Source organism: Narcine bancroftii, chromosome 5, assembly GCF_036971445.1.
Source record: "Narcine bancroftii isolate sNarBan1 chromosome 5, sNarBan1.hap1, whole genome shotgun sequence".
Classification (NCBI taxonomy): Eukaryota; Metazoa; Chordata; class Chondrichthyes; order Torpediniformes; family Narcinidae; genus Narcine; species Narcine bancroftii.
In genome coordinates, this window is record NC_091473.1 from 219,949,708 (window position 1) to 219,966,262 (window position 16,555).

The following is a 16,555-nucleotide window of genomic DNA, read 5'->3' on the forward strand; positions in this document are numbered from 1 at the left end:
CTTAAAAATCTGCTGCTGGGAATTTTTGGGCTCACCTCCCAGCAATGTGCTTCCAGGCTCCTACACTTGGATGGGCTTGGAGACCGTAGTCCTTTGGCACTGATGGATGAGATGCTGGTCCTGGTGGAAGAACACAAGCCTTGATTTCTCTTCCGCCAAATATTCCTGGAGCAAATGCCAGAGGACATTCATCTGCACCTTACGGTCGAGGACTTCTCAGATCCAAGAAAGGCAGAAGCCCATGCGGACACCCCCTGGCTCACAAAGAGGGAGAACGAGGCAGCCCTCACCCCTTGGTGGCACATCCAGGAACTAATGGACTGCTGCCCACCCCCAAGACCAAGCCAGAGGAGGGCCAGTCACCCTGGTGCTTCTACCACCCTCACTGGGGAGCACAAGCCCATAAGTGCCACCAACCCTGCAGGTTTCAGGGAAATAACCAGGCTAGCCACCATTAATGGCTGTGACAGCTGGCCACACAAACAGTTTCCTTCATGTGATGGACAGGTCCACCGACCGCCAATTCTTGGAGGAGCCAGAAGAGGTGAATAAGGCTTTTGTCACAACAAAGGAGGCCCTACCCAAAGCAAAACTACTAGTACACCCATGGCCAGAGGTGCACATGGCTCTCCATGGACACCTCAGCTACGGCAGTTGAGGGGGTTCCTGGAACAGTGGCTCGATTGACATTGGCACCCGCTGGCCTTTTTCAGCAAGCAGCTGCGCTCACCAGAACTCAAATATAGCATCTTCGACCAGGTGCTCCTGGCGCTGTACTTGACCATCCACCACTTTTTCTACTTCCTTGAGGGCAGGCCATTCACAATTTTCACAGAACACAAGCCCCTCACCCAGGCATTGGCGATGGACAAGGATCCATGGTCTGTCAGACAACAGTGCCACCTCTCATACGTGTTGGAGTTCACGACCAACATCCGACACAGGGCTGGTAAGGAAAACATGGTGGCGGATGCACTCTCATGATCTGCCATCAACACTCTTGCCCCCAGCCTAGATTACGCTCAATTGGCCCAGGCTCAGAGGAATGATGCAGAGATGCAGGCCTTGTGGACCGCCATCTCGGGCCTCAAACTCAAAGATATCCAGTTCCCCAGCAACCCCGACACCCTGCGATGTGTCAACAAGTATGCTGCGTCCAGTAGTCCCGCCGCACTGGAGAGTAAGGGTCTTCAGTCTAGTCCACAACATCACTCACCCAGTGATGAAGACAATGGTGCATATGGTTGCAAAGTGGTTCATGTGGCATGGGCTCAAGAGAGAGGTGGCGGAGCTCACTAGGAACAGCACCAGGTGCCAGATCTCCAAAGTCCACCGACACATGCAGGCTCCCTTACAGAACATTGACTCAGCAGCTCACAGGTTCCAACAGATCCACGTTGATATTGTTGGACCCCTGCTGGTGTCAAGGGAGGCTTGTTACCTCCTCATGGTGGTTGACTGTGCCACAAGGTGGCTGGAGGCTATCCCGATCAAGGAAGCCTCTGCAGAGTTGTGCGCCGGAACTCTGGTCAACCAGTGGATCGCCCGATTTGAAGACTCGGTGCACATCACCAGCAACTGGAGTGCACAGTTCACATCCTCCCTGTGGACCCAGATGGTGAAACTCCTGGGGATGAAGCTCCACCACACCATGGCATACCACCTGCAGTCCAACGGGTTGGTGAAGAGGTTCCACAGGCATCTGAAGACATCACTCATGGTCAGGCCCTGTGGATCAGATTGGCTGGATGAGCTATTCTGGGTCCTCCTTGGGATTAGGACGGCACCCAAGGAGGATCTACAAGCCTTGGCGGTGGAGATGGTGTATAGCTAAACCTTTTCCCTACAGGGTAAGTTTTTTTGGCTTTCACCCCAACACCATGGCCTCCAACCCAAACCTGCTGGCGGACCTCTGCAGGAGACTGGGCTCCCTGGCTCCCATCCCCAAAACGCCATGGCACCTGGCCAGTCCACCTCCCCAAAGAACTCGATTTAGCTCAGTTTGTTTTTGTGCAAAGGGGGCCGCAGGGTGTACCATTGCAGTGACTGTACGAGGGGCCGTACAAAGTTCCGGAGGAACCTTCACCCTAGACATGGTGGGGGAGAGGGGGGAGAGGAACTTTTAATGGTGGACCGCCTGAAGGTGGCCCATCTGGACTTATCACAACCGGTGCAGGCGGCCGCCACCAAGCACCGGGGCTGGCCGCCAAAGCAACAGGATGCACAGTTTGTTCTGGGGGTGGGGGGTTGTGTGGCAGCACACATCCTCATGGTGAACCGGCCTCGCTTGTATCACCACATGGTGGGGCAGCCATGGGGAAATGGCGTCCTCAGAGTTTTCTCTCTGACTCCAGCATCCCTTCCATTTAGCATCCTGGGCAGCCATTATGATGTCACAATGCACCAGGTGACTGAGCTCATGCTGCCCCTTATAGGGACCCGCTGAATCTGAATAAAAACAGTGGTTGAGGACCCTCAACGTGGTGGCTGAGTTTCTTTCACTGCTCACACCCCCACAGGACATTCTTTCTAGTGAAATTTTCAAAATAGTCTCTTAATCTGTATGTTTGTCTGGTGTTTGTTTGGAGGACCCTCGCCTGATTTTCGCATTAGATCAACGAAAATAACGAGAAAGATAATACAGTAACAGGCCATTCAGTAATGATGTCTGCGCTAAATTAAACTCAATTCCTTCTGCTTACACAATATCGATTACCGTCCAAACTCGGAATTTTTGCATTTTGTTTTATTGAAGCCTCTAAACAGCTACCATCGAGTTTACCTCTGTCAATATCCTTCACAGCCTGTTATAAAAACCTTGCTCAACACGTCTCCTTCTAACTTCACCCGTCTTCACCTCAAGTGCATGTCCTCTCGTGTTTGATTTCCCCCACATATAATTAACTAAGGAAGAACACGTATTGTTGGTTCTTTTACTGGATACACCATCATTTATTTCATTTTGGTAAAAATTTTGATTGTATTAACCGGAATTTCCAACTATAGTTACATGATCCTGTCCTTTAGAGCGTTAAACAAAATTCTGGAAGCATGAAACAAGTCGCCCAGTGTTTGTTACATTGAAACAGAGTCAACCTGTCAAGTGGTGTGGCAAAGTATCATCATCCCAATCCTTTCCGATTTTCCACAGTTGATGCGTGACCCACTGGCTGTTTCGATGGTTTTAATTCAGATGTTATGCAATTGTAGACGTCTATGATGACCATAATGATGATGATCATCATGATTAATTGGGTGGCACGTGATTCAATTGTAGACGTCTATGATGACCATAATGATGATGATGATCATGATTAATTGGGCGGCACGTGATTCAATTGTAGACGTCTATGATGACCATAATGATGATGATGATCATGATTAATTGGGCGGCACGTGATTCAATTGTAGACGTCTATGATGACCATAATGATGATGATGACGATCATGATTAATTGGGCGGCACGTGATTCAATTGTAGACGTCTATGATGACCATAATGATGATGATGACGATCATGATTAATTGGGCGGCACGTGATTCAATGGCCAGAATCGGCTCCTACCGTTTTGTGCGTAAAATTTAAAAAAATCTAAATTTTAAAATATTCTTTTCCAATTATTACAGGCTTGTATAAATCAGAGATTCACATACATCCCAAAAGGCATGCAACCCTCATCCAGAACCACAGACCACAGATCACTTCAGGCCCTTCTGTGACTTCCGCCAATTTGAGAGACGCTGAGAGTCTGGTTGTTGAATGATTTTTGAGTTGCTTCATTATCTGAGTCAAAGAGTTCTTTAAAGTGTTAACCTAGACAGGAGCACACAATGGAAAATTCAATTCAAAATTAGTTTGCGTTATTTCAAGAATCTAAATTCCACACACGTAAAAAGAATTCGACTTCCCGATTCAGATGTTGCAGAGCATCATTGGTTGGTCTAGGAATTGATTTGGGATAGTTTTCTGGACTATGTTACAGTATAATGTTATTTTTTTCTTGGTGGCCAGAGGTGATGCATTGCTCCAGCATCTTGATATTGTTTTGGGCTGCAGCTTTCTATAAGTGATTTGCATATATCGTCCCGATGCGAATTTTAAGACTTGTATTCATCCAAGGTGTTGTTTACTTTTTGGGGATTTAAATGTCCCCAGATGGCGAAATGTTTTGATATGTTTATGGTTACAACTGAATTTTGAGAGTTAAATTCTCCGTTGCTTAATGCAGCAAGGCTTCGATGATGTAATATTCATCTTGAATCTATAGATCTCCATTAATTTGATTTCCCTCCAAAATTACATTTGGTGATGAACTGCAGATATTGAATTGACGAGAAGTTAGTTGTGTTTGTGCGATGCATTTTTTTTTTGTTGTTTTTTTTTAAATCCCGAAGATATCTTTTGGAATATAAATGCTGAAGACATCATGATGTGACTAATGTTTAATATACGAGCCCATTCTGAGCTTCCTTGAGTGCTTGATATTTACTTGTGTTACTTGTATCTATGATCTTGGGCTATCAGGTATGTATTGCTCTGGAATCTTACTGAGAAATGATATCCGTATCACAAGTCAGATTTGTGATCTGGTCTGAGCTGCCGAATTATTTTGCGTTTGCAGACGATGTCCGGAGCAATTGTGAGATAATTCGTATGCTTTTAGGTTATTACCTTATTTCGACGTGTTCTGTGTAGAAGAGATTGAGATACCTTCCCATGCACAGCCATTTTAGTTGCCCTTTGGTGCTGCTTTTTTATAATAATTTTTGGGGTGCTTGTCCGGAGCAATGCCATGATAACTCAAGATATGCAGGGTTGTTTTTTGAAGTGCATTACGGATTAGCTGCATGGTTAGAGTAGCGTTTAGCGCAATGCTCTTTCAGAACCACCGATCGGGACCGGGATTCAAATGCCGCGCTGTCTGTAAGGAGTTTGACCTTCTCACCGTGTCAGTGTGGGTTTCCTCTGGGTGCTCCGGTTTCATTCCACCCTCCAAAACGTAACGGGAGCTGTAGATTAATTGGGTGTAATTGGGCTCTAGGGCCGAAACGACGCGTTACCTTGCTGTCTGCTAAAATTTAACAAAAAGTACTGTGTACTTCAAAACTGTGACAAGCAAATAATGTGAGATGCTTGCAGATTGATTGAACTTCTTCGGTGTTTTGAAATGGATTAGATTCCAAACAAATATGTATATTTTTAATCCTTAGTTTCAGTTCCGAAATCCAGAGTTATTTTTGGGAAGCAACGTACAATTGTCATCTATTTTGAGTGTGTGTCCTACTTATTGATCAGTTTCCCTTTATGTATCTTATCATATTACAGTTTTTATGTAAATGAAGCCCGGCCATTTGAGTCTCACAGGAGACCACGGCTGATCATTATTCAATGACATTTATTTGTTTCGTATTTTAATTACAGCGTTGACTGGATATTTCGCCATGCTTTTGAGGTGCTCCCTGAATTTGGACTGAGTCACTACATAAATAAAGGTGTTTGTGCAGCAGTTTAAATTCTGCAGCATTGTTCCCACTTGGTTAAATACGAGTTCAGAGTTGGTATAGTTATTTGGATCAATTCTTGCAATGGTGTAATATAAGAATTCCAGAACATCCGCCATCCACATGACAATGAAACTGCCAGATAAGGTGAAGAGTAAAATCACAGACTTTCTTCTGCTCTCCATCTCCGGGTCACTGCGATTCTCCGACTTGCTTTTACCCTTCAAACCCTTTCGGATACGGCTGGAGACTAAAATGTGTTTCACTGTTAGAGCATTGAACGACAGGATTAAAGTGAATGGAAGCAACGGGATCAATGCTGTGTCAAACCAGTCGAATCCCACCCATGCAGATTCAGTATAATAGCTGGGCTTGTCTTCGCAACCCCAAGGTACATTGTCGATTGTTACCGAGGAATGAAGTGTGAAATAAAACGGAATGTTCTTGGAGAAGAGCAACATGGAAGTTGTTCCCAGAACAGTTGCTGCAATCTTCGCGGAGCAATATTTTGTTTTTAGCTTCTGGCAACAAATAGCGACGAACCGGTCAAACGTAAAAGTGACCGTGAACCAAACTGAACAGTCCCTGGCTTGACGAACTAAGACATAGACAACACTGCACACGGGAGTGATGAACAAGAAATTCATTGGAAAATAATAAATGTTGACACGATACAGAATAACCTCGGTGATTATCGTCAGTAGATCCGCCGCTGCCATGGCCACCAGATAGCGAGTGGTACACATTGATAAGCCGCACTTTCCCCGAGATAGTATCATAATCGCCACTAAATTAACTTTGAAAATGAGACATGGCAATTACAGTTTGGACAGTTTTACGTATGTAAATCAAAACATCAAGTTTGAATTTCATGGAAGCCAAAACTCCATCTATTCTAACCAAAGGTTGGACATATTTAACCAGTTGAAGAGCGAGCGATAATTCCCAGCGATTATTAATCATGTAAATATATTGTCTCTTCTAATATCAAAAATGTTAACATCCAAATGTATTATGCGTAATATTTCAAAGGTAATTGAAACAATGTAGAATATAGAGAGGAGAGCACAGTACAGGCTCTTCACTTTACAAGGTTGTGAAGATCTATGTTAACCTACTCCACAATAATTTAATCCTTCTCTACCTCAGACCTATAACCCTCTATTTTCCGTACAACCACGTGCCCATCCAATAGTCCTTTAAATGACCCTATTATACCAGCCTACGCCACCACATCCGGAAATGCATTACAAGCACTGACATCACTCTTTACAAACTCTGATATCTACCCTAACCTTTCGTTCACTCCCTATAGACAAATGTCCTCGGGTATTTGCTAATCTAGCCCTGGGTGGGGGAAGATGTCCTGACTGCCTACCTTCTCTAAGATCCTCACAAATTATATACCTATATTAAACCACTTTTAATTCCTCACTCCAAAGAGAAAAGACCTAGCTCTGTCATTCTTGCTTCATACAACATGCTTTCCAATCCAGACAACATCCTTGTAAATCTACACTTTCTGCAGCATCTACACTCTTCCAGTAATGAAGCTATCAGAACTGAACACAATACTCCAGCAGTAAACGAATTACTTTTTTTTAGAGCTGGAACACTATCATGGCTCTTGAACACAATCTCCAGACTGATGAAGGCAAGCACACATATGTCTTTTTAACCACCTTACCTACGTATATGGCAACCCTGCTGGATCTAGAGTCCTGGATTCTTAATATTGCTCTGTTCCTTTATAGTGTTTTAAATCCTCCCATTAACCAAGCACCCTACCTTCTTTAGACTGCCTAAGGAGCATTACTTCACACTTAACTGCGTTTATCTCTATCTGGTACTTCTACATCCAATTCTGCATCCTACCTATACCCTGTTTTCACCTACAACATCCTTCTACACGATGGACCAGACCTCTAACTGCTATGTTGTCCGCAAACCTTTTACCCATGTGTCCACTTCTTTATTCAAGTTATTTATACAATTACAAAGAGCAGGAGTGCCAGAAAATATCCACGGCCTCCAAACACAATAATGTTCAACTGCCACTACCCTCTGATTTCAGCATAAAGCCAATGCAGAATATGTTCAGTGAAGATCCCATGGATCCCATTACTCATGACCTTCTGGACGAGCAAGCCATGGGGTACCTTATCAGACACCTGAATAAAGTCCACAACCACACATCTGCCATTTATCTTCATCCATTTTCTTTGTAACCTCATAGGAAAAGCACAGTTAGGCTCATGGTACACTGCATGTTTCTTGCAAAGCCATGTAAATGCTCATAAATGCAGTCACTAAAAATCTTCTCCAATAGGTTGCACACTGATGCAGTGGTCTATAATCCCCAGGATACCTTAAATAAACCTTTTTTAAACAAGTGGACTACATTTACCATTCTCCAATCCTCTGGTACCCCTGATTTCGTTAGTACCCGGGGTATATCCCATCCAGTCCATGGCACTTAAATGTTCAATTATGTTTAAGAAGATCCAGTATTCCCTTTTTCAACCCATGATATTCTCCAACATGTTAGCTTCTTCTACACTGACCTCATATTCACCAATGCCCCTATCCCGAGTGAAGCAAAGTACTCCCTAACTTTTCCACCTCCAGCCACATGTATCCACCTTTTTAATTGGTCTTATCCTCTCTCTCGACATCATTCTGCTCTTTATGTATGTTTCAGAATTTTCAAACCTTACTTGTCAGGGTTGTTTCATGACTCTTCTGAATTCATTATCAACCTCCTTCCTTTATATCATCTAATGTTCAGGTGCTCTTCTTAACATTTCCTTCCCAAATCTTTTGTAAGCTCGTTGTTTGCATTAACTTTGTACTTCTCTTGTGAACAATGGCTCCTGACATATTTTCTGCTGTGTCAGTAGGCCAAACTGATTTTTATACACCACGTGTGATAACAAAACACCCTCTACGTTTACACATTGCCTTTCCCAGATAACAACTGTTCCCAATTTATTCTCCCAAATTCCTGCCTAACCCAATCAAACTTATCTTAACTCTTAACTAGCTGTCTCACCTGTTTTGTCAACCACAGTTCCCTTATCCATATTTTCCATTCCTTAATGGGGCAAATATCTCCAGAACCCACACAAGTGGTCCCTAAACATACTCCACATTTCTTCTATGATTTTCCTGAGAACATCTGTTTCCAATTTACTCTTCCTAGTTCCTGGTTATTCCCCTAGTAATTACACTTCCCAAATAAACACTTTGCCATTTTGCCTCTACCTATCCTTGTTCATAGCTGTGCTAAAGGTTAGGGAGTTGTGGTCACTGTTGCTGTAATGCTCACATTCAGAGCAGTATGTCTCCTGACCAGATTTATTACTCAGCACCCGATCCAGTATGGCCTCTCTTCCAGTTGGTGTGTCTGAATGCAGTGTCAAGAATCCTTCTATATTCTGTCCCATCTGAACATTTTACACTGAAGAAGTGACAGTCAGTATTTGGGAATTTGAGGTCTACCATAACTAAAATCCTGTTAATTCTTTCAGAAATCTGCATTTTGGCATGTCCTCATTGCCCCTGTGGCAATTTGGGAGCTTTTTGAAAGGCACCATCAGAGTGATCATTGCTTTGCTGTTTCTGAATTCTTCTGGCATTGATTCAGTAGATATTCCCTCTGCAAAGTCTTCCCTTTCTGCAGGTGTTAATCTCTCCCTGATGACAAATGCCACCCATTTCCTTTTTCCTCCCTCCCCCACTGGTGCCTTTTCAATGATATGAACCCCCAGAACATGCATCATCTAGTCCAATCCTTGAGTCATAAAAATCATGGTAATGGCCACAACATCATAATTCAATGTACTTATCCATGTTCTAGGCTCATCACCCTTATCGTTGACACTTCTCCATTAAAGTACATATATAGCAAACCATGCAACTGGTTAAATTATGCTCCATCCACTGCCTTCATTCTTCACAGTCTCACTACACCTAGCACTTCCTTTTCACCATCTCCAATACCATCTGACCTAACACACTCTGATACACACCCCTGGCCCACATAGATAATTCAACACTCCCTATAAACTAACTATACAGGGATGTTAACTATTGGTCATCAGTTTGCACCAACTCAATGAAGCAGATTTTTTTTGTTGATGTTGTTTTAATTGCCATCATTTTCTTGAAGAGTTATATACAATGTGACATTTCCATGGTGATTGCATGCAATATTCCAATTTTTATGAGCAGAAAGTCATCATTTACCTCAATGCTCGGGGAAAAATAAGTCTCTTTCTTGTTATGCAGGGAGGAACTCTAGCAGATTGTACATATTGTATCTTCATTGAGTAATCTGAGAAAGCGGGCTTCTGCTATCAAACCGTCAGAATGACAGATACACAGACAGAATCAGAACAGTGAAATAAATTTTCATATTCACACACAAGATGGCATATTAAACCTCAATTCAAGAGACACAATCAGAAAACTACTTTTCTATATTAGAGGCAGGTACTCCTGCAGAAAGAATCTGCTACAAACACTTGAACGTGAACTCCACTAATGATGCCCCGGAATGATATACTCTGACCACATAATTAATGCCTGAGATTTATTGGTTTGTTGATATATTTTCTATCTACTACTGAATACCTTCAAGAAACAGAAACTTATATTTTTGTGGAAAACTAGTGGATAGATGTAGCACTAAGATGAGTTCCAAGAATTCATCAACAACAACTCCCCGTGATCCAATTTGTTATGACCATGACATCCATTAAAAAATTTAAACTGGTAATTCAACAAACATGTTGAGTTCAGGGGGAATTTAATGGATCCTATTCAGCTAAATCAGTGGTTATCAAACTTCCCCCTAAACTCATATTCCACCTTAAGGATTCCCTATGTCATAAGCGCTTTGTGATTAGTAAAGGATTGCTGAAGGTGGCATGTGAGTGGGAAGGGAAGGTTGAGAACCATTGCTATAGACTCAGTTGTTACTGAAATATTTTGCTTGAGAAAATCTATTTATCTTGGAGTTATGAAACTGTGCAAATACAGAATTAATTAGGTATGATTAAAACAGTGGTTTTCAAATTTTTTCTTTCCAATCACATGCCACCTTAAGTAATCCCATTCTAATCACAGAGCACTTATAGCATAGGGATTGCTTAAGGTGGAATGTGAGTGTAAGGGAGCAGATTTAAAAACACTGAGAGAAATCAATATTTTGAAATGCAGATGTAAATGGAAGAATATGACATGACAACAGTTTATGACATCTGTGGGCAACAGAAGGCAATTAGCATAATTGGTCATGAATATAATAGGACTCAACCATAAATATAGATGTCATCTACTGATGATACCAAAAAATTACAGGTGTCAAAATATATATAATACTATTGAAATTCTTCAAGGCATGGATCATTTTAATTTGAAATTGCATTTCTCTTCCCACCTAATTTATATCTCAGATGCTGGGACATTAAGCATCTCACAAAACATCTATTTTTAAATTTTGAGCAATCATTTGCGTAATCCTATTTAGATCTCTCATCACATGGCACACTATGGAGAGGCAGGCTGAGCAATTTAGATCATGATAATTATGAAAGTACGTTGGTCACCGTGGCCAGAAAGGAATCCCAAACTGCAAACACAAATGAGTTAAGCACTGTAGAAGCAGACACACGAAATGCCTTTTTTCTTTAACTGCCATGTAATGGAAGTAATGGAGGCCAATATTTTGTGATACAGTTCTTAAAAGAAAAACATAGAATGACTTGCATGTTTGAAGATGTTGTTAAATGAATCAATAAAGGTATTTTTCAGTTATTAGAGGTTATTTCTGTGTCTCATCAACCATTATGGTTGAGGGTAGAAAAGCAACAGTCATTTCAACAGAATTGTTCTATTGATTTATACTATTTTGGCCATGTAACTTTCTTAGTTCAGTTATAATCTCCTTTAGGGTCAGAGTTATAAAGTGTGGAAACAGGTCCAAATGCCCAATTATCCCATGCCGAACAAAATGTCCTACCTAAACTGGCCCCACCTGCCTACATTTGGTCCATATCCCCCCCCCCAAAAAAAAATTATATTCATGTATCTGTTCAGGTTTTTCTCAAACATAACAATATTACTTGCCTCAAGCCCCTCCCCTATAAGCCCATTTCATAACACAGTACACTCTATGTAAAAATGTTACATATCAGTTTCCTGTTAAATCCTTCCCTCTCACTTTGAACTTATGTCCTCTGGTTACTAGTTCCCCTTCGCTGCCATAATACTCCACGTTCACCTATTCAATTCATTTCATGAATTTACACCATCTTAGGGTCAGCTTCCATCCTCTTCAGCTCCATGGAATAAAAACCGAACCTGGTCAACCTCTCCATGAAGCACAGAACCATGAGTCCTGGATATTCGTAAATCTTCATTGCACCTTCTGAGACCTGTTGAAATATTTACCTCATGTGAACACAAAACTTCAAATGGCGCCTCATCAACGACGTGTGGATCTTCAATGTGACCTCTCAACTTCCTCCCCAATATTCAATACCTGTGACATGCTGTAAATGGTTTGGTCTGCTCTTCTGCGTTATCTTGACCAATTCCATTCACTGGGTAGGTCATAGCTACGTTACACTTCCCAAAATGAAACCCTTCACTTTTTTTCTGCATTAAATTCCCTTCCTGCCCAACCGATGAAGGTCCTGATGAAATCATGCAATGCAAGTTGTCAAATAAGCCATTGATAAAAGATAATCAACAACAACGGGCCCTACCCTCTGGTACACCACTTGCCATAGGTCTCCAGTCTGAAAACTAAACTTCTACTATCACTCTCTGATTTCTAACATGAATTCAATTTTCTCTTCATTCCCCTATCTCAATTTGGATCACATACGATCCAACCTACCAGAGAGGTTCACTGTGCGTAACTGTTTCAAATACCTGGCCAAAATCCATCAGCCTTCCTGCTCTTATATCAACAATCTCAATTAGATTGTGAGAGATGATCTCTCAGTAACAAACCAATGCTGACTACTTGTAATCAGCCCTATGCCATTCAGTTTCATAAATATCTCCTCCCTCAAAATGCTCTTAAGTCACTTACCATCTCACTGACCTATCGACTCCAGGCCTTTCTCTGCAGCCTTGCTTAAACAGAGACATCATATATGCCAGAGTACAATCCACAGGCACCTCACCTGGACTTACTGCCGACGTAGCTGAAGCATTTTCAATTTCCTTTCAAGATTCTGCCCGTGTCCTTGCGCATGTTTTGCTTATCGTCATAGGCATCTAGACCTTTAGCACGTCCTTAATTGTAATTTTAAATGATCTTAAGACACTATAATTGATTGTCTAAATTCACCGATCCTCATGACGTTCTCTGTGGAAAACAGAAACAGAGGATAAGTACTAGTAGTACGACCTGGCCCATCTCCTGTGTTTCCAAATAGAGTTGACTACATTGATTCCAGAGCGACCCTATCTTTCACTGGTTAAACTTTCTCCTTTATGCACAGATAAAATTTCATAGATTAATCCTTAATGTTATATGCCAGAGCTATCCCCTATCCTCTTTTGATACTCTTGTTTTTAGCTTGCCCTTCAGCTCCCAAAATTCCTCCAAGTATACATCTGATTCAAGCTACCTATACCTGCTCAAGCTACCTTCTTGCTCTTGAAGAGAGTCTGAAAATCTCTCATTATTGAAACTTCTCTATGGTTGCAGGTCTGACGCTAGAATCTCAGAGGAGCGTGCATGTCCTGGACTCTTGTCAACATACTTTTATAAAATGTTCCATGGGCAGTAAGGATAGCGTAGCAGTTAGCGCAACGCTGATACAACATTAATGACCCAGGTTCGAATCAGGCTCCGTTTGTAAAGAGTTTGCACTTTCTCCCGTGTCTTCCTTTCATAAAGTGCAGAGATTGTAGGTTAATTGCGATATTTGGGCAGCAAGGTTTCATGGACCGGAAGGGCCTGTTACCTTGCTGTAGGTCTAAATTTTAATTTTTTTTAAACATTACTCTTCATGTAAACATGTTACAATTAAATCAAACTATATCTTGTCTTATATCTTCAAAATTCGCGTTCCCTAGTTTCGAATTATAACTCACAGTCCTGCTCTGTCCTTCTCCAAGACAATCTTAAACCAAAATAGAATAATGGTCGCCTCAAAGGCTCATCCACAAACACTTCATCCACTTGTACTTCACTATTTTACAAGACTAGTGTATGACCTTTGAATTTTTTTCCAGAGGAAATGTTTCAGAGCTATTTGACAAATTCCACCCCGTCTCAACCTTTCACACCATGACTTTTCCATTCAATAGTTGTAAAGATACGATCCCCGACTATGACAAAATTTTTTGACATACAGCTCGCAGCAAACTCCTCTCAAATGTGTTCTTCTACTTTCCATTGAGTACTGAGGGCCTGTAGTACCCTCCCACAAGACAATCATGCCTTTTTTTGTTATTGAGCTCCATATTGCTTCACTATCACATCCGTCTGTAATTTCACGTATCATTACTTTGATATTGTCCTTAACCAATAGCGTAACAACCTCGCCACCTCTACCCTAATTCTATCTTTTCTGAAGCAACTCTACCCTGGAATTTTGAATCGCCAATTCTGTCCCCCTTAAGCAGATTTTCATAATTGCTTCCATATCCCAGTCTATCTGTTCCATAACTTTATGTGCATTACCCAACAAGCCTGCAGCAATACCCAATAGTTCTTCCTCGGTCCTTTCACTTTTCTTGTTCATCTAACCTTCTCTCAATACCCTTCTAATACAAAACTTCTAACCTCTCAACTTCTTCGGTCCTACATAGAATCCACACCCTGCTAATCTATATTAGACCCACCCTTTTAGTACTTGCCTCTCTAGATGCTGATGCCTCTCTAATACATGTACAACCCTTCCCGCCATAATCAGTCATATCCTCCAGAAGATATTCCAATCATCCACAAACTTCCCCATCTATGCTCCTCAGCATCAAATTCATCTGGCCTATCTTCCTAATTCTGAGCTGACAACCACGTGGCATTAGGAATAATCCAAAGATCACGGTCCTTGAGGGCTTGCTTCTCAACCTCTTACTATCTGCCTAACTCCCTATGTAGAACCTCATCCCTTAATCTACCTACGTTATTTGCACCAATGTGTACATGACCTCGGGCTGTTTCCAAACACCCCTGAATATATCCTCCAACCGCACTCCAATATATCCTTGAATCTGCCACCCGCAAGGAAACACACCATCCCCGCGTCTATTTCACAGTCAGGGAACCTCCTGTCCGCCACTCCCGATAGCCAACGACTATGTTCCCCTATCGAGTACCCCATCACTATCGCCAAGCTACCTGCACCGTTACCTTCTGAAATAAGAGAATCATATTATATATAGCCAAGGAATTCTATTGCATCATCGAATAACCAGTAACTAATAAATTACTAGAGAGTTGTTCATGTTTTCTAATGCCATCTGAAATAATCATCCAATTAAATGTTATCACGAGTATGTAAAGACTATATGATGCCACAAGCATGTCATAAAATATATCTTCCAGGTATTCGAACGGAATAAAAAAAAAGGCACGATGACCTGGTTACTAAACAGTTGAGGAAAATTTAATATTTGAATCTAGTTACTGCCCATCCTGGAAATGTGTTCCATTCAATGAAATGTTTCCTGAAGGTGACTGTGATACAAGGAGAACTAATGCGAAGAATCTTCGTTCATTAACGCAGGACACATTTTCATTTTCACCAAGACATATTCTCCAACGGACATTCAGTTTTGATTACATCTATGAACTGTCGCAGCTATTCGCTTCTCGTCTCTTACAACACCCCAAATAATCATCGAACGTGGCCCATCGACTTGGACGAATATCCCGGAGACACTTAAAAAAACCCAACTAAAAACACTGGAACAAATTAAGCTTTGTGTAACTCAGCGAATCGAGCTACAATAGTGGGGAAAAACAAATTGTTGACGTTTCGAGTCAGGGCCACGTCGATATTTTATTTCCTCCCTTAGGTGATAATGGACCAGTTGACTTCCATCCGCAGTTTTTATCTCTGCAATTATATGACTATTATTTTTATCCTTGTTTTGTATCAATGCGATCCCCAGCATTAATGCAAGGATTCCTTAACTAGAAGAAAGCATTATTTCCAGAAAGATGGTAATCATCACTGTGTTCTCATGCCCAAATAAATGGGGAAAACATGAGTTCTGGACATCATGAAAACTGTTCTGCGAAACACTAACAAAGATAAGTTATCAGAATGCAGAATATACAAACTTATATGGACGGAGAAGATCTCACATCGTCTCTTAGATCACCGTTTGTTGGTTGTGCTGGGCTCGTCTGTGGGCCTGCTTCTGCTGTATTAGCTCTCTTGGGAGGTGAATGAATCTGCCTCGGGCCACTGTACTCTGATTCTGTCTTTTTGTGCCCCTGACTACGCCAAGCAATGATAATAAAAATTTGTCAATGAATATTTAAATGTAGAAATGATGCTTGATGGTAAAAATGCAATAATTTGTTGGGCGATGATGGGGTTTCATAAGGAGAAACTCGCTTTCTTGTGTTATGCAAAGAAGATACAACTTAAAAGAGGAAAAGTACTTTTACGAACACAGATTCAGAAATTATGTAACATCGTGATGCAGCATCGCTGACTTACTTTATACAACATATTTGTGTCTGAATCTCCGGAACAGACTATTTTTAAAAAAATGCATAATATTGAGCATTTAGATAAATGTTTACTGCAGAAAATACCTACTTGGAAAACTGGCTGCAATTTAAGAACTACAGCGTTATGCATAACTCAGTCTTTAAGGTCAAGGAATTTATATCAAAAATAATGCACACAATATTCGCAAAATATCTGATGGGTTTAATTTCTCAGAACAAAAATGATCACCTTGTCCTCAACAATTGAAACATCGAAATACTATTTGCTGGATGCATCTCTGAATAGTACAGAAGCTTCTCAGCACAAGGCAGGAAACGCTACAGAAAGTAACGAAT

General features: G+C 41.4%; 1 protein-coding gene and 2 long non-coding RNA genes across 4 annotated transcripts in view; 1 reads left to right on the forward strand and 2 right to left on the reverse strand.

Moving 5' to 3' along the window:
• The window catches only part of LOC138764885 (uncharacterized), a 162,214-nt gene that overhangs the window by 10,584 nt on the left and 135,075 nt on the right, over positions 1-16,555 (forward strand). The gene's annotated exons all lie outside the window — the stretch shown is intronic.
• LOC138764884 (uncharacterized) lies at positions 2,922-5,288 on the reverse strand. Its single transcript, XR_011358337.1, has 2 exons — positions 4,947-5,288; positions 2,922-3,814 (listed from the first exon to the last, which is right to left on the reverse strand). It is a non-coding gene; the product is annotated as an uncharacterized lncRNA (long non-coding RNA).
• Positions 5,391-6,293, reverse strand: LOC138764883 (probable G-protein coupled receptor 139). The gene has a single exon (XM_069941313.1). The coding sequence runs from the start codon at positions 6,279-6,281 to the stop codon at positions 5,397-5,399; it is 885 nt and encodes a 294-aa protein (XP_069797414.1). The 5' UTR covers positions 6,282-6,293; the 3' UTR covers positions 5,391-5,396.